This window comes from Nyctibius grandis, chromosome 2 (genome assembly GCF_013368605.1).
Source record: "Nyctibius grandis isolate bNycGra1 chromosome 2, bNycGra1.pri, whole genome shotgun sequence".
NCBI lineage: Eukaryota > Metazoa > Chordata > Aves > Nyctibiiformes > Nyctibiidae > Nyctibius > Nyctibius grandis.
Window position 1 is genome coordinate 91,504,258 of NC_090659.1, and position 19,029 is coordinate 91,523,286.

At 49.7% G+C, this 19,029-nt stretch overlaps 1 protein-coding gene across 1 annotated transcript; it reads left to right on the forward strand.

Moving 5' to 3' along the window:
- The first annotated feature begins 213 nt into the window (after positions 1 to 213).
- PCDH8 (protocadherin 8) lies at positions 214 to 3,807 on the forward strand. The gene is made up of 3 exons (XM_068395312.1): positions 214 to 2,625; positions 2,756 to 2,966; positions 3,434 to 3,807. The coding sequence occupies exons 1-3, from the start codon at positions 214 to 216 to the stop codon at positions 3,805 to 3,807; spliced, it is 2,997 nt and encodes a 998-aa protein (XP_068251413.1).
- The last annotated feature ends 15,222 nt before the right edge of the window (positions 3,808 to 19,029 follow it).

Genomic DNA, 19,029 nt, shown 5'->3' on the forward strand with positions numbered 1-19,029 from the left:
CACCGACGTCGGAGTCCGCGCATCATCATCATCATCATCATCATCATCATCATCACCCCCCCCGGGTACCGGGCATCACCCCCCCCGGGTACCGGGCATCACCCCCCCGGGTACCGGGCATCACCCCCCGGGCACCGCGCATCATCACTCCGGACACCGCGCGTCACCCCCCGCCCCGGACCGCGCCATCGGGCTGAGCCCCGCGCAAGGGCCATGAGCCCCCTGCGGCTGCTAGCCGTCGCCTGCCTGCTGGCCCTGTCGCGCTGCAAGACGGTGAGGTACCGCACCGACGAGGAGGGCGCGCCGGGCACGGTGATCGGTACGCTGGCCGACGAGATGCCGGTGAAGGCGCCGGGGGAGATGAGCTTCCGCCTGATGAGGCAGTTCAGCAACAGCTCGCTGGTGCGGGTGCGGGAGGAGGACGGGCAACTGAGCATCGGGGACGCGGGGCTGGACAGGGAGCGGCTGTGCGGGCAGGCCCCCCAGTGCGTCCTGGCCTTCGATGTGGTGAGCTGCTGGCAGGAGCGCTACCGCCTGGTGCACGTGGAGCTGGAGGTGCGTGACATCAACGACAACGCGCCACGCTTCCCCCGTGCCCAGATGGCACTGGAGGTGTCGGAGAGTGCCGCGCCTGGCACCCGTCTCCCGCTGGAGGTGGCTGTGGACGAGGATGTGGGCTCCAACTCCATCCAGAGCTTTCAGGTATCCCTCAACAGCCACTTTGGGGTGGAGGCGCAGACACGGGCGGATGGGGCACGCTGCGCTGACCTGGTGCTGCTCCAGGAGCTGGACCGTGAACGCCAGCCCTCCTACACGCTGGAGCTGGTGGCCAAGGACGGTGGCAGTCCAGCACGCTCAGGCACAGCCACCGTGCACGTCCGCGTCCTCGACGCCAATGACAACAGCCCTGCCTTCGCCCAGGGCTCAGTCACGGTGGAGCTGCCCGAGGACGCGCCACCCGGCTCCCTGCTGCTTGACCTGGATGCTTCCGACCCCGATGAGGGCCCCAACGGTGAGGTGGTCTACGCCTTCGGCAGCCAAGTGCCCCCCGAGGCGCGGCGGCTCTTCCGCCTTGACCCACGCTCGGGCCGCCTCACTCTGGAGGCCGCTGTGGACTACGAGCGCACCCGCACCTACGAGCTGGACGTGCGAGCCCAGGACCGTGGCGCCAGCCCCCGCGCTGCCACCTGCACCGTCATCGTGCGCCTCACTGATGTCAACGACAACGCGCCTCGCATCAGCATCAGCGCCCTGCGCGGCGCCGCCAGTGCCGCTGGCGTGGCCTATGTCAGCGAGGCAGCTGCCACTGAGAGCTTCGTGGCCCTCGTCAGTGCCTCAGACCGTGACTCGGGCGCCAACGGGCAGGTGCGCTGCAGCCTCCGCGGACACGACCACTTCGCCCTGCAGCGCGCCTACGAGGACAGCTACATGATTGTCACCACAGCGGCACTGGACCGCGAGCGCATCCCCGAGTACAACCTCACCGTGGTGGCCGAGGACCTGGGCTCGCCACCTTTCAAGACCGTCCGCCAGTACACAGTGCGGGTGAGCGATGAGAATGACAATGCACCACTCTTCGCCAAGCCCCTCTACGAGGTGGCCGTGCCAGAGAACAACCCCCCAGGTGCCTACATCACCACTGTGGTGGCCCGCGACCCCGATCTTGGCCACAACGGTAAGGTCACCTACCGTCTCCTGGAGACACAAGTCATGGGGGCCCCCATCTCCACCTACGTCTCGGTGGACCCTGCCACTGGGGCCATCTATGCCCTCAGGACATTCAACTATGAGATCCTCAAGCAATTGGACTTGAGGATCCAGGCCACTGATGGAGGCTCCCCACAGCTCTCCAGCAGCACCCTTGTCAAAGTGAGGATGGTGGACCAGAACGACAACCCTCCCGTCATCATCCACCCTGTGCTCAACAACGGGACGGTGGAAATCGGTGTGTCCAGCAAGACCTCCCGCGACTCCCTGGTGGCCCAGATCAAAGCTCGAGATGCAGATGATGGGGCCAATGCTGAGCTCACCTTTGCTTTCCTGGAAGAGCCCCAGCAGGACCTTTTCACCATCAACCCTGGTACTGGGGACATTGTGCTGAGGGGAGATCTCTCTGAAGAGCTGGGACAGCTGTTCAAGGTCATCCTCACTGTGACAGACAACGGCAGACCTCCTCTGGCCACGACTGCCACAGTCAACTTCTTGGTGACCGCCACTGCTCCTTCCAGTATCCAGGAGATAGCCAAGCCCAGCTCCTGGGAAGACAAGGCTTTGCAGTGGGACATCCCTCTCATCGTGATCATCGTCCTGGCAGGCAGCTGCACCCTCCTTCTGGTGGCTATAATCACCATTGCTACCACCTGCAACAGGCGCAAGAAAGGAAATGAGATCAAAAACAACACTTCCTTGAAGGAGCAGATAGACATCTCCCACCTGGAGAAGGGCCGGCTGGAGGAGAGCAGCCAGAGGGGGAATGTGTTTGAGGTACGAACCTTTCCCAGCAAAACCTCTTTCACCAGCCCTGACCCTTCTCCAGCTGCCGAAGAGATCTCCACTGCTGAGAGCGGCAGCGACAGTGCTTGCCTCTACGAGGGTCAGAAGAGGCTCAGAGGACCAAGCGGAGAGGTAAGATCCTGATGCAGAGAAGGGGGGCGGGGGGTGTCTCAGAGGATGTAAATTGCAGAGATGCAGTTCTGATGTCAATTTACCCTTCACTACTTCCCCTCTCACCTCTCCTTTGATCCCCCCACCCCAGCAGGGTTTCGCTGCCGCTCCGAGCTACGGCAAGGAGCCTGCTCCCCCCATAGCCATTTGGAAGGGGCACTCATTCAACACCATCTCCGGCCGTGAGGCAGAGAAGTTCAGTGGCAAAGACAGCGGCAAAGGCGACAGCGATTTTAACGACAGCGACTCGGATATCAGTGGAGATGCCCTGAAGAAAGATCTCATCACACACATGCAGAATGGTAAGGGTGCAGCCCCCTGCTCCCAGGTGCCCTCCCTGGACAGACAGACGGGTGGACAGGGAGGTGGATGGAGGGACTCATCCCTGGGGCTCAGTGATTAGGCAGAGCAGCTGAAGGGGAAACCTGATGCTGTGTGACTCAAACTGCCCATCTCTTGGCAGCAGGCTGTTAGATGCTGGTTCCCCTACACACTGAGCACCCAGCAGAAAGTAGCAGGTGCTGGAAGTACTGTAGGATAGGGTTTTTTTTTCCTCCCCAAAAAGCTTCCCTTAAAGTTGGAGTGAGGAACGTCCCTAGCAAAACGACATAACCTTCCCAAGCGTGGTGTTTGCTGTGCTGTACAGCGTCACCTTCTGACTCCCACCGTCTGTGAGCTGAATCATCCCATGATTGATAACTCTGAGGATTACACATGATGTGGATTTATTCCTGCAGTAAGGACAGGTTTCTTCTCTCTCTCTCTTTAGGTCTGTGGGCATGTACAGCTGAGTGCAAGATCCTGGGCCACTCCGACCGCTGCTGGAGCCCCTCCTGCGGCCGAGCCAACCCTCACCCCTCTCCCCATCCTTCGGCACCACTCTCCACCTTCTGCAAGAGCACGTCCTTGCCCAGGGATCCCCTTCGCAGGGACAACTTTTATCAAGCCCAGCTGCCCAAAACAGTGGGGCTTCAGAGCGTCTACGAGAAAGTGCTGCACAGGGACTTTGACCGGACGATCACGCTCCTCTCCCCACCGTGCCCCGCACGGCTCCCTGACCTTCAGGAGATTGGGGTACCCCTCTACCCAGCACCCTCAACTAGATACCTGGGTCCCCAGACTGACACGGCTGAGAAGGTGTAGCCCAACACGCTCCCCGCCCGAGTACACACGTCCCTGCACGCACATGACTAGGTCACTCCCGAGAGCCTTTAAGTTATTGACCAGATCCAGTGTCGTACATGTAAATATGCAAGATGTGCCTTAAAAATGAAGTTGTTGGGAAAGATTTCCAATCATGTCAGTACTGTTTGATACTTGCAAACAAAAAAAAATTGTTTGTAGTTAATGTAATTTTTATGAAATGTGCAGTATTTAAATTTTTTTTTCATGTTTCCTGCATTGGGGGATTTTTTTTGCTTTTGGTTCACCCATGGCCTGCCATTTTTTGTAGTGTTTTTAACCTGTACAGTGTGTAATGTAATGTTTGTACATAATGAAAATTGGTTATATTTTTATATAATAAAAGCTTAAAAAATGGGAATTCTTGCCAAAGGAACTGTCTGAAAGATACAATAATAATAATCAATAATAATACCCTGAATATGTAGAACCTCGTAAGGGAAATTCCTCTTTCGCGGTGTAATAATAAACTAAGCAACCCAGTGTACTGAGAAGTTTGCCTTGCCAAATGTGACTTGTATTTCTTGAGTCTGTGGTCAACTTAAAGTTAAATGTTATTTAATTGCCTTTGGTTCCTGTAATCTGTGTCACTGATAAACACTAATAAAGGTTTTGTGATGTGTCGGAGGGATCTGTTCATGGATTTCATGCCTCAGAGCGTAGAGGTCTTTACGGGTCAACAAAAGTATTTTGTGCAGAGAAATGCAGTGGGGAGGAGCATGAACGATGCTACTTTTAGTCTCGCCCATCCTTCATCTCCAGCAATACCTCACTGGAGGTTTAGCTCTAGAGATTTTTAATGCTGGGTTGCCGGGTGGGAGGGAGGGCTGCGTGATGGAGCTGGCCTTTGCTTTTCACTACCTGGTCTGAGCTCTTCCAGCCCCATCCTTCACTGGTGGGAAGCAGTGTAATTTTAGTGAAGCAAATGAAACTACGTCCATCAACCGAAGTGTTCATGCTGTGCAAATACCTTCGCATCAGGAGCCACTCGAGCACTTTGCCTTCTGATCTGGCTGAGACGTTGATTTGATTCAAGCAGCACAGGTATGTGCTTATATGTTAATCCCTTGTTAAGGCAGCCTTCTAAAGGACAGTAACTTGCATTTTTGTACATATGTTTATTCACCAAGAGAAAGGACAGGTTTATATTTGTGCATAAAACAGAGAAAGAGTAGACGTTGATTATGTTGAGATTGTCTGTGCTACATATTTTGCCTCCACCTAGAAATGACAAAGGCCTGAAAAAAAATCATATAGAGCTTTGAAATTCCCTCTCCTCAAGGTTTCAAGTTAAGCACAGATCTCAAATCCTGCTGCTGCAATCAGATATAGAATAGCATTGAATGAAACAAACTAAGCAGGAGTGTTTCTTCCTGTGTTCAGAAAAAAAGTTTATAACAGAGATAACACGTACATTGGAGTTTAAACATTGGATTGAACTTTTCCAAAAGAAAAGAACTGATACTCACTTGGAGTGTGTAATTTTGCGTTTTGTACACATCAGGAATACAGAAATTTGCACATGACAAAGCTTTCGGTTTTTACCATTAATTCTTCAATTATATAATTATATAAATAATTAGTATGGTGTATATATATAGAAGTTGAATCACAAAGAAAATATAAAGCCTTCTTAGACATAAACAAGGCCCTATTAGACTTTGCATCTCAAAATGCAAGTAAAAAACAATATCCCACACAGGTGCTTCTTAAGTCCAGGTGTTGGGCCTCAGCAATAAGGTTTCATGGTCTCACTTGTCCTCTGGGTTATCTGAGTGCCATGAGATTTGGACATTTCTGTCCTGACATGAGCCCGCAGGTGGCAGCAAGAGCTCCCAGTTCCCACCATAGCAAAATCACCTCTAGGCTTTCTTCCACATCTAAAGTGGACATATAGTGGGAACAGCCTCTGTGCCCACTACAGGCAGCTGGGCACCTACACTTTCACAGCTTCCCAAGGTCTTGGGGCGGATGGCCCAAAGCCAGGTGCAAGAAATGACATTTGTCCCTGCAGCTCTCTGCCAGGCAGCCCCTGCCCACCTTCACAGCCCAGCTCCTGGGGCCCTTTGCCCATCTGTAGCCTTCTGCCACAGTGATGAGCCCTGGCCCTGCTTGGGTTGGCTGCTCTGCAGATGATCACTGTAACCCTGGCCACGTTCATCATCCCCTTGGGCTGGGGCAGCTCACCGAACAGCAAACAGACCAAAGGGCCCTGCAGACAAGACCTCCCTTTCCCCACAGGCTCTGTGTAGAAATACTCCTTACAGTTAGAGTAAAATGGCTCAGGGATAACTTGAATCTGCTCCTGCAAGAAGAGGGGAGTTTTGCAGGAGGTCAGCAGAGGCCGTGATGATGGACAGCTCTGTAAAACTCCATTAGAGGGACAGAGAGATACAAAGAAAAGAAGAAAGGGCAACAGCTTCCTCCCTTCACAAAACTGTTCTCCCTCCCACTCACAGTGAGAGGAAGACAAAAAAAAGGAGGGAGTTTTGGGGAACAGGAGAGGGGGTCCCACATGACATGGGACTAAGCTGTCTGGAGGCTGCAAACACACAATGGTTTTGGAGGACAATCCCCAGTAAAATAACCAATTTCATTTATGTACAGAGGATCCTCAGCTTAATTCATCCTCTCTTTTCATTCAAAACATGTCCACTGGATTTGGAAGAAATTCAAGAATCTTGACCTTCCAAAAATCCTACAGCAGACACTAAGAGCAGGTTTACTGGACACCTAGCTAGAGAATAGCACAAAGAGGCACCTCCGCAGATCAAGATCTTAAAATTGCTTTTGCCTACAAATTTGCTGCTGCTTGAATCTCTGCATGTGGGACAACGGTGCATTAGGTGTGTGACCCCTGAGCAGGGGCACCCCACCACCAGCTCTTTGCTGCAGCTCACAGATAATTCACTGAGGTCTCCTCCCTCCCAAGAGTTTAATTTCACTGCTGTACCAAAGTTGTTCCTCCTCCCTCCCTTGGGGGCTAGACCACTTCAGAAATTGGGTTGAGCCAGGGCTGGCAGCCTGCTGTGACCTTTGCCTGTTTCAGTAATGCATGATAATGAGAGATCTGAGATGCCTCCGAACACACTGCTTGGCAGGATGTTAATTAAAACAGAGTGGCACTATCTCTACCGTTCGCAGGGCCGTAGCTCAGAGCACTTTATGAACGCCCAGGAGGTAAAGGAACATGTTCAAGTCCACACAACACACCTGCGAGAGAGTTGGGAGCAAATCCAAGTGCTTTTTGTTTACATATCAGCGTACAACCTGGCATATAGGACGCATTCCAGGACAAGACCAGCTGGATGCACCAGAGACTGGTGGCATGGAAAGGCAGAAGAATTGCTTCCAATCACTTCACTTGAAAGGCAGAGAGCATCCTGCCTCCATCTGTTCTTGCCCACACCAGCAGCAAACCATCACTGTCCAAACGGCCTTTGTAAAGGTCCCCACGGTGCCTCGCTCCTCTGTCAGATCATAACGAAGAGGTTCGGTCTGCAGCTTCCAAATTCGCAGCTCCTTTGGGCCCTGGGATAGCTGCGGTCCTGCTTCGTTTTACCACCCTGATGTGACCTGGGTTTTCTTAGCAGTTATTTATTTTTATTTATTTAACTACGTAAACTGATTATCCATGTAACAACTTTAATCAATTATCTGTGGCAAAGAACTTCTCTGCAACTTAATTAGCAAAGTTCTTCCCTGACCTAGCAATATCTGATTGCATCATATAAGAGCTTAACTTTGAAATGGCAACACAGTTCATTAAAAATAACTAATAGCTGCAGGGTTTAAAGATGTAAATGTTCATTTTCTTAATGAGAAAAAAAAGGGCATGCAGACTCTACCTGTCTATATTCATTATACTGTGTCCACATGGGATGACTCACATTTGCAAAACTCAAGTTTAATTAACATGCTTATTTTTACAATGATATTTCTCATTATAATAAATTAAATGTTTAAACAGCCAGTGCAAACATTTTGATCCAAGACAAAAATGCTTGCACAGTGCTAGTTTAAGCATTTAATTTATTATAATCCTTTCCATAACAAATGCTTTAGAAGTTGATTTTTTCGCTGTGAAAGGCTATTAGTATTATTTCCTCTGGTAATGTTTAATCCAAGACAATCAAAAATGTAAGGCGTGAACAAAATTGGACTGGAAGCAATGATGATAAATGAGATAGCAAAGGGATCTGCCTCCGCCGGTAGCTGCGCCGGAGCCTGCAGCTGGTGCCAGCTCTGCAGCGAAGTAGCGCCCTGGCAGGCGGTGTTGTCATTAGCAGCTCATACACAAATTAATCAAAGCTCATCGACTAATCCAAAGCGTGTTTCCTCCCCGAGAGCATTTACCCTGACCCTATCTGCCGCCCTCCAGCATACCCAGGGTGGGGGCATCTTTCTGAAGGGCTCCTTCCAGTCCAGTCGGAGTTTGCTTTCTTTTAAACCAACCCTCCGACATTTCCCAGATGGGGAAGGGGGATCGATGTGGTTCTTGATGGAGGGACAAGGCCCCCAGAGAGCCTGGGGGTTAAGGTCCATGCCCTTTCTGCAGCGGCCAGGGCAGCACCCCAAACTGGGACTTGGGGGGGTGCGATTTGAGAAACATCAGTAATAAGTGGAAGGAGCACATCCAGGAGACTCCAGCATCCTCGGCCGTGAAAGCGGAGTGGGAGGGGGTTATGCTAAAATCATGATGTCTTGCAAGATATAGGAGCTCTCTGGTTAATGTCACTCCTTACTTTCATGGGGTATCCAGCCTGGGCATTGGTGCGGGATAGGAGGCTCAGCCGTGAAATCGGCAGCCGCTGTGCACCCACTCCAACAAGGTTCAGCTGCTAATTTCTAAAAAGCTTCTGGCCCAGCTCCTCCATGGCCAGGGTCCTGGGGGCAAGCCGGGGTAGGGAGGGCGTCCTTCCCCCCTTGGTGTAAATTCACCAAAGGCGATATTATTCCCCAAAGGGATGCCCACTGAGTGGGCTCCATCAGCTCCCACCCAGGACCAGGACTGGGACATGAGGCCCCGTGAGAGGCCGGGAGAGCAGGCCATGGCGGGGCAGTTCAGGGGCTCCCCCAGGAGAGCAGGAAGGGTTGCTCAGCCTGGCTGGGAGCTGGGAGCCAGTCTCCATCCCACTGTCCCTGAGTTTGTGCTGCTGGGAGACATCTCCTGCACCTCCCCAGGGGAGATTTCCACCTTTGAGCTGGAGCGGTATCTGTACAAAGAAATGGGCCAGGAGGCAAATTCCTCTTGAAGAGGTCTGAGAGGGGAAGCCTTGCAAGGGATAAAGCCAGGGCAGGGTCGTGCAATCAGGTGAAAAAAAGAGTGTTCAGCCCACCCGGGCAGCTAGAAAAAACACAAGGCACACAAGGCAATGAGCCGCCTGGGCTGGGGACAGGCACGCAAGGACCCACTGTGGGTCCCAGCGTAAAGCCACCGACAACCCCTGCCACCATCTCACCCTTGCATCCAGGAAAGCTCCCACCCTGGCTTAGTGGCCTGGAACTGATGTCAGCTAACCATAGCTGTACAGGATATTTCGGTGATGATGAAAAGTTAGTTTTCAAGTCACTCCAGTTTAGTAAGTAATTCAAAAGTATATAATTTGAATTAATAAATAAAGTCCTTTAGGGGATCTCATTATGCTGTGAAGAGCATTAGCAAAACACATGTTGTCAATCAGTTTAGCCAGTTGACAAGCTAGAAACCAGCCAATGGTCCAGGCTGAGCCAAATCAGCAAAGGAGAAGAGAAATCTCTCCTGGATTTGCCTAGGACGAATGACCACCACAGTGTGTTTTTTAAAGAAACGGGCACTAAAACATTCATGGACAAATTACAAGTCTCCCCAAACCACTGAATTAAATTCAGGGGTTGCTCACGATCTGACAAACGTCCTGCCAGAAGGCACCCATTTATTTTTCATTGCTTGCTGCTTGACAAATCGCTGCATTCACAAAAACTCAGCGGATTAATAAACTGATCCCACTGCTTAACTAATTGCGAAAAGCCAAAAAGTGATTTGAGCGGTACGATGGTCATTACAAAAATATCCGCTAACTTTGGAAAATTGAGGGCACAACATTTTTACCTCCGAGGGCAGTTTTATATAGGCCACAAAGTGCCTTGGGTATTTCTTAAGAGTCCTCAAGTTTATTCGCATATTATTTCCTCGGATATTCAGTATATTTTTCCAGCAGGCAAGAAACTGGGACTTCTGTGTACGAGTTTCATCTTCTCAAAATGTGAAAAAATATAGATCCCCTTACCACATTCTGCTTCAGTAGAAGCAAAGAGTAAAAGAAAAATTCCAAATATGTAGATTTAAAAATAAAAACACAGAACTCTCTCCTCCCTAAAAGGGATTTGAAGAAAAAAAAGAAAACCCTGGGGCACAGATAGGTCTAGACTTTAATTGTCGAGTTGCCTAAGAAGAATTGTTGGCCTGAGGTCATTTTAATCAGGTTGCATGTCAGCTTGCAAAATCTCCAAATTAGCTTACAGCTCCGGGAGAGAAAGATGTTTTTCTTTCCTGGAGAACACAAACAGATTGTTGTGACATGTTCTCAGTCATCATGACAGATCAGATCCCTGCTCTGCGCTGCAAGCCAGGAAGGAAGTCAGCCGCTCTCTCGGAGATTTGGGCATCTCCCAATTTGTCAGAGCCGGGGATGGAGTTTATAGAAATGCTTCTGAGAGTGAGGTTTATATGCAAAGACTCTGATAAAAGAGATTGACCTTAATTGGGAAGCAAGTTTCTTTCAAATTTTTTAACAACCTCCAGGCCTTCCTAGCAGTCTGATGAAAGGGAAGTTGTGAAAAGAAACAATCTGTATTTATGCAGCAGGAACTATCATATCCTAAGCTGCATGGAGAATGACAAGGGACCGACTCATCCTTTCAAAAAAAGGATTAATTTGCCATTTTCTTCCTGAGTTTGTAAAAAGTGAGGCTGTGGGGGGATTTCAAAACAGGCTGAGTACTTTAGTTAGATTTACGGCAGGCTCTGAGCCTGTGTGAGACTCCACACATCGCCATGGAGCAGCTGACCTGGGATGGTGTCCCTCCCGCTGTGTCCTCAGCCTACATGTTTGAGTCAGTCCCTTGGCTCTAGAGCATTTGGATGCTTTTTTTCTTTTTTTTTCACTTGTCCATGTTCAGTTTTTCATCTGCATCAGCAAATGGCTCCAATGGGATCACAGGGGCAAGAGGAAGCAAGGGGACAGGAGCTGGTGTGGTGACTTGGTTTCATCTTGACGGACTACCAGCGGGAGAAGCAAGCGCATATTCATGACATCTGGCTGACAGTGGGATGCATCTCGCCTATCCGGTGGTCCACAAAGGTCTGCATCTGAACTAGTAACCAGCAGTGTCTCATTCACAGGAACAGAGAAAGAAATAGATGCCTCCAAATGGCAATTCCTCTGACTTCTGGTTGCTACCTCTTTCTCTAAGCTAGTTCAGGCACCTTATTTAGGGAAAATGAATCTATCTGTCCCCAGTAGTGGCCGAGGGCTCAGTATGGCCCGCAGCTGGCAAAGGACGAAGGCAGAGGCAGGAGCCCTCACCTGAGACCCTGGCACATCACATGTAGGTGCATGCTTGGGCAGAGATGGACTTGGGACTGCTTTGCCAAAATAGGGAGGATGCGATGTACAGCAGATGCTCATGCATTTGCCACAAAGGAGCCAGCAGGAGCTGAGTAGTTGATGTAAGACCCTCTGGCCTTTAAAATTGGATGAGACAAGACACTGGGGGATCTCTCTGTTGGGACAACCCTGGCAGCAGCAGAAGAGACTCTATTTCCCTGTCCTCTCTTTTTCCTTCTGTGATTCTGCAAGCCAAGAGAAGTCACAACTGTATATCTGTAGGTAGAAACTGACAGTTTCTTTCACCCAAAGGCCTTCACGTTGACAGCAGAAAAATCTTCATCTTCACTGTTGTACGAGTTTGAGGACTGCTTTTTTTGTGTTCCCTGGCTCCCTGCCATCAGCCCTGGTGGGACCCAGGGCAAGGCAGCAGTGCCACACAACCCAGATGTCAGCAAACCATTAATCCCAAGGGACAGATCCCTTGGGTGAGATTCCCACTGCAACTTCTCCAATTAGACGGCTTGCCTCCTGCTTTGTTCAGCCTCCTAGTTAAATGTCTGGGAAGATCTGGATGCAAGCACACAGAGATTACTAGTTCAATAATAGTCAGGCACATTGACTTTACTTCATTTTGCTAATAAAGCTGCAAAATAAAGCTGTTGACTCTTCTTTCGTCAGCATCAGCCCCAAGAGGCTCTACCACATCTCGCCTGGTGATTAGAGCAGAGGGCTGGGAACATGGGTCTGGAGTTCAGCCCTTAATGAGCTGCCCATTCAGTGTGTTTCACTCGGAGCTCTTGACCTCTTTGCACCTCAGACAAATCAGCTGTAAAAGTGGCTGAAGGGTGGACCTCGTGGAAACCAGCCGCTGTGCCCCAGTTGAGCCTTGAGTCTGGGTTTCATGGGTAAACACAAAATAAAAATCAACAAAAATTTGAATCTGTGGTGACCCAGCTCAAATGCCACAAGGATGTCAGGCCTTGCCAGTGTAAACAGCATCAGACTCTGGGGTCCCCTGTTACAATGTCAGAGAAAATCTAAGTCATGTCCCTGTGATTTGTGCTGCAGTGGGAAAAAAAAGGTGCTGCAGACACCAGCACGGACAAGGCAATGTGGTGCCAGCTCTGGTACCCAGGTACATCAGCCCCGAGCAGTGCTGGGAAAACCTGGGTGGCATGCACCTATCCAGGTGGGGATGCAGTCCTCAGCCAGGGGGAGCGGGGTCCCCATTACTCTCTAAATCTCTGAGCTGCATGACAGCCCAGAGCCCATCCCTTCTCCAGGAAGGCTCCTCATGGAGCACCTCTGCTGGCACCTCTGTTAGCACTCATTGCTCAATGTTACAGAAGGACATGAAAGGAGGAGCTCGTGTCTGGTACAGCTTGTTTCCTGTGTAACACCTTCTAGGTATGATGGGAACGCTGAGAAGTCCTGCCTCAGCCATCTGACCCTGCCCAACACACACACATGTCAACTCACATGAAACACGGTGGTTTCTCTCGAAGTTGAGAACAAGCTAGAGCTTTTTTCCTTTTAAATGGGAGGCTGCAGGTCAGACTCAGAGGTGGCATAGAGGAGCCAGAGCTGCCAAGCTGACACTTCATGGGGGAACAGTGAAGAAGGGAGAGGCATTGTCCCTTGGGATTTCAGCAGTGTGAGGTCAGCCTTGCACGTGCTGTTTGTCATGGCAGGCTTAGTAAAATGGAGCAAGAAAGTGTTTTCAACAGAGCAAGAGCACCTGGGATCCAATCAATCCAATTCTGTGGCAGGGCCATTCACTCCTACATCTTCTCTGCACTTCCTCATAGAGTCCTCCACTGTGCAGCCATGTGGAGACGAGACTCCCGAACCAGAAAGCCCTTCCTTGGGTATCAACAAGAGTCCCAGATGTACTTCTGTGGATATCTCAACATTGCACCATGCAGACACACCCAATCAAGCACAGGCTTGGAAAGGGCTGAGGTTGAGTACTGTCTTATAAAGCCTTCTCCATACCAAGTACCTACCACTTATAACCCTAGCTGCCCTACAGAGTGCCCTTTAGTGACTGGTGACTTGCAGGTGTGGAGAAGAGGCTGGCATGAGGCATCTTCTGGAGTTGGGAAGGTGGGTATTTGCATGGTGTTTCCACCATACGATGTGCTGGGATTGGTGTGGGTGGCTGGGTGTGAGCCCAGACCTTCAGCATACAAGGGAGATCTTTGTTCTGATGTAAGGATCCTTTCACTGAGGATTTTCCATCCCTTGAGGAAAATATGTTAACAGGTTTTAAATAATTAAACAAATCACATTGCAGGCAAACCTAAGTTGATCTTTAAAATACATTATCCTCAGAAGGCAGAGAAATGCTCAGTGCTTTATGCCTTCCTCCAACCTCTTCACACATTAACTAATTCATCGCACGAGGGACCACCTAGCTGCATCTTGACCGCAGAGCAAAGGCTACGCCAGTTACCTCCGTCTTTAAAACCAGTATTGCCACAGTTGGGGGACAGGTTTCTTCAGCACCAAGAAGCGCAGGCAGTGGAGGAACAAAGCTCTTTTCATCAGGCCAAGCTTGCACAGAGGATGTTGTTCCCCCAGAGACACTTGCTGGTCTTGGCCGAAAAGGGCGGGCTTCCCTTACAGCATCTAGATGTTCTGGGGATGCTGCAGCCCCCTCCTTGCAGGAGGGGGAAGTCATGTGTGGTCACGACTGGGGACAAGTTTGGCTTTCCGTGGGCAGAAGCAAGGAAATCAGCTACCTTGAGCATCTCCTCTGGGCCACTGAGGCCATGTATGGTGGAGACCTTCAAAGAGAGGAAGGTAGAGCAGCTGTGAGGTGGTTCTCTCCACCTAGCATAAGACTGCAGATCATTTTTCTAGCTCTCTGCAAGCTAATTCTTCTTCTTCCCCAAAAACTGCCTGGAGACAAGTCCTTACCTTCTCTGCCAGACCATGAAAGGACAGGCAAGCAGCTTGAGGCAGCAACTGCAAGGTCTGTCAGCAAGGAGAAAGCCTTGCCAGCAAGGAGCAGGGAAAGGCCAAGCCCATTCTCAGCCCTCCCTGACAACACCCCCAGCCCTGCGGCGGGGCCGGGCTTCACCCCTGCACTTGCAGGACCCCGTGGACGACAAGCTGGTGGACAGAGGCCACCACCACCCCGTCTCCAATTAGTCCGGTTTCCTGCAGTGGCATTTTCCGGCTCCTCAGCTCTCCCCCATGCTGTGCATGGCCCAGAGCAGACAGGCTATAACATGTGGAGCTTAAATTATTTGACAGTTCCCCCTTCTGGGATTAAGGAATGCCACGGAAATGGCTGCTCATGGCGCCATGGAGAAAGCCCTGGGAAACAGGACTGTGCTGGGGGTCCCAGGGGCAGCCATGGCTGTGAGCCCCATGGCTGCCAGCTCTTCTGGGAGCTTACCATCCCTTCTCCCACCTCACCTGGCCTCTGGGTTCATGGGCTGCCATTCCTCCCTTCATCCCTCGCCCTTCCAGGCTGTCCAAGGTGAAAGGTCCCCAGCTTTTTTCAAGCTATTTCTCAAGGATTTGCTCCCCTCCGCAGTCCACAGCAGATGTGCATGAGGACCTCGCTGCTCCAGGCTTATCAAATCACATCTTTGGGAAAGGAGATTTGGCCCTAGCCAATCTAGTATTATCGTTGTTGTTGCCAGAGCTTGATTTTGTAAGGAAAGCCATGGAGGGAGGAGAGGGAGTGCCCAGAAATTATGATTGCTCTTGGTCTCTCTGTACCCTATCTTTTATCTCTCAGAGAAATATTTATCCAAGTGGTTCATGGCTCCCACCTCCAGCTGAACCATGGCACTGTCTGCTGAATTTTCCAGCGAGAACTTACACATTTTCTCCACCATGTCCCACCCTGAGCACAGAGGTCCTCAGAGGAAATGCACCTCTCACAGCCTTCAGTGAGGAACAGAGAGGCCCTGCAGCACCTTCATGTACATGTCATACTCTCCATGGTCATTTCTGAGGAACAGCAATCTCAAGAGAAGGGATGTCAAGTGACAAAAAAAGTCAAGAGAGCACTAAAATTTAGCAGAAGACATGGTTGCACCAGGTGGTTTATTCTTTCACCCTCCCAGATTTAGTTCCTTAAATCTGATATGAGGGAGGGTATTTTGGAAGAACCTTTTTTTTTTTAAGTAGGTATTTGAATCCAGGGGAAGAAGTATTATAGATTGGATAAAAAAAAAATCCTGATATAAGAGGCTAAATGAAAGAAGAAAGCATAGGTGAATAAGGATTAAACTTGCTGGAATCAACCCGCGCAAATGTCTCACAAAGGTAACGAAAGCAAAAAAAAAAAAAGTGTTTGAAGTGTTGGCAGAAGGGTGAGTAAAATATACGTTTCAGGAGACTGTCTTTGCGAAAAACATTCTGGCGCTGCAGGTGCCTCCGGGACAATATCATTGGAAATATTCTCTAAAGTCGAGTCATGAAATCATCAGAAGAATAGTGCATAGATCGAAAAAGAGAAATAGAGTTGATCCATGGGTGCTTTTGGATGGGGGCGGGGCGGGGGGAGCCAGGTTCGGCCTTTACTACAAAGCAAAAAGAAACTTAGCAGATTTCTCATCAAAGTGTAAAGAAGCCTCTGGGAAAGAAACAGATTGATGCTACCAAGTTGTTTAAGATAATAACTACCTCCACAGCACAAAGCCGTGGTTGGAGGTTAAGAAAGAAAGTAGCCTATGAGGAATTTACACAGAATAGCTACAAAAGAGACCACATCATTAAAGGCAAAAATGAAAGCATGTAATGACAGCTAGTTATTTTATTTTATTTCTTTAATTCAAGGAAAACAGAAGGCACAGCCACGAGCTAAATTAAGAAGAAGAAGATGAAGACATATGGATAAATGGGATTCAGCTCCAGGGAAAAACAAATCAGCCTTTAGTGTCCTGGGATGAGGAAGAGCAAATTGAGATGGGCCATATGTCCTCACCCGACTACAGGAGAGACAAGGAAGGATTAGGGCTGAGCAGGGTCCTGCACCAAGCACGTTTCAGGCCAACCTTTCAAGCGGGGCCAGCTCAGCTGCGTGGTGCTGTCCTGCTGGGGATGTGCCCCAAGCAGCATGAACAGGGATGCCCATCTTCTCTGGAGAGCAGCATCAAAGGACGTTGCAGGGCTTTTCAGGGAGAATTTCACAGCCCACTAGGAAAAAGGGAGGCTTTGGTCATTGAAATTTCTGGTGTTGTTGGTCACAGAAGGGAGAACGGTGTCGGCATACCCTGGGCATAGGGCATGGGAGGAGAAGAGGAAAAGTGAGCATCCCAGGGGCACTGCAACATCCAGGGTCACTGCAGAGATGACAGCTGTGGTGATGACGTACGTACGTGGTTTTTCATCCTTTGGTCTCACTGCCAGCAAGAATCCTTAGAGTTTCTCAAAATTCTCAGGCTGTCACAGGTTAAATACCAAAGCCAAGATTTTCCTTTTCTGTAGGAGTTTCTTCCCTAAAGGACCTCAGTTATTCTGAAGAGACATCAAGGAAGTGGGACCTGAATCAGCACCGAGTTATGGTGATGTAAAACCCATGGAAAAGAAGAGCAGTGAACCAGGTGCCTGGTCTCCGTAGCTCTCACGAATTTCTGTTCAGCCCATCATGGAGTTCAAATAACTATTTCAATCACTTAGAAAATGAAGATAAAACGCATAAGCCACCACAAGAGACTTATGGAAAGGCGCACAGCATCACCAAATCCTTCTCATTTTTAATATTTTCATTTCTCCTTCTAAACTTTTTCTTTAAACTGAAAAATAATGAGAAAATGTGCTGCTGTGAGACAAGCCGGTACTATCAGCTAAGCAACCTCACATTCATCGTAGCACTCCAAGTACTCTGGAATGCTTTTCAGCCCAGAGGATAATAGTCTTAGACGACCAGAAAGGCTGTCCTGTAAAAGACTGTTATTACGATTTCCAGTCTCAGAAGTTGGCTTAATCCATCTGAGCACACTCATGTTATTTAGAGAGGAGCCTGAGCTCACTCTACTATCATCATCATCTTTATTGCAAATGAAGAATTCAGCAGGTGAAAGGCAAGTCACGTTTATTTGTCCTAAGCCCTTCAAACACTGGCTGCTGCACTCTTCTTTGCGCTCCACGGCAAGTGTCTGGAGACGTTGAATGCCGGGCTGTTTGTATGGATTTGCATCTGTCTAAAAAACTCTGTTTTCTCTCTTGCCACCTCAACAATCAAACGGCAAAAGATGTGCTTCTAGCACCCTCCAAGGAAAACAGATATACGCCCACACAAAAGGCAAAGCATGAACATAGGGGTTAACTATCAGGGGTAAGCTACTTAAACAGTCTAACAGGAACATTTTTTTTCTCCTCTGTCTACTTGAAATTTCATGCTGCTCTGCCTGTGGAACAGAAGAAGACAAGGCAGCGATGCTCTGAGTTGGGGAAAAAAAAAATCTGAGATTGTTCCCTGCATAAGAAAAAGATGTTTGGAGGATTACTCGGGGGATTTGCACCTTGACTTGAGGAGGAAACGCTGCACACACAGCTTCTCTCCCAGGGTTTGGGCAGAGCGGGTCCCTCCCAAAGGACCAGTTCCCCCACCCACACCTCCCCACACGAGCAGGACCCATCTCACACCCCAGTCCGACGAGAACAGGCAGCTGGGTGCCTACCCCTGCAGAAGGGCTCATGCCTGGCACCATTGCTTGGGATTGCGGGAGTCTGCCCAAGCCAAAACCTACCAGGGCCACTGCTGCCCCATCAGTAGTGTGGGGACAAGCCCTCCAACTTCTCCTTCACCTTCCAAGGTGTGATACTGCACTTCAGCACACAACACCTGGAGTGAAGGTGCCTCTGCGAATATCCAGCGTGGATATATTAATTACACCTATTTGTTCTCAGACTGATAGTGTCTTTGCTGACACTCCTCCTCGACACCACGCCCTCAGCTGCCTTTTTGCTAGCCGAAATGACGCAGCCTCCCTCTGTCCTTCCATTTGCTTCCCAGAGAAGGAGCCATTGGGTGCTCAGATGGGTACCAGGATGGGGGGGACAGCTGCTCCCCCACCTCAGTTGCAGGGAAGCAACTCAAACAAGCTGAACCCCAGCGAGCAGCAGCTCTTCCTGGGCAAGCACTCCTTCCCTGGCACATTTTCTCATGGGAGATGAGCACAGGGGCCTTAAAATAAATCTGTCTTTTTAAAGCAGTGATGCTAAATGGAGGTTTGAGATCAAAGACTGGGATTCTCACATTTTGCCAAGATAGACATATCCATTCACGAGAGTTTTGGTGTAACAAAATACTTGCTAATGAAGAGGATCATAATCTTATTATTAGCCCCAACCTACAACAGTGTGTCATTCAAGAGCGGGCTAGAATATGCCCTAGTTTAGGAAGTTGCACAGTAGGCTTTGCTTTTGATTTAATGAGCTGTGATTGTGTTTATTTTCGGCAGCAACTATGCCCATTAAATTTTTGTTTAAAGTCTGATTGTTGACGACAGTAATTGACAGGAAGGATGAATTTGGGTTGAAGGGATGGAAAACGGGGATCGTGTCTCTGGGACTTGGTCCCCAAAGACGTGGAGGCAAGATCATCAGCGGAGCCTAAGTTTTC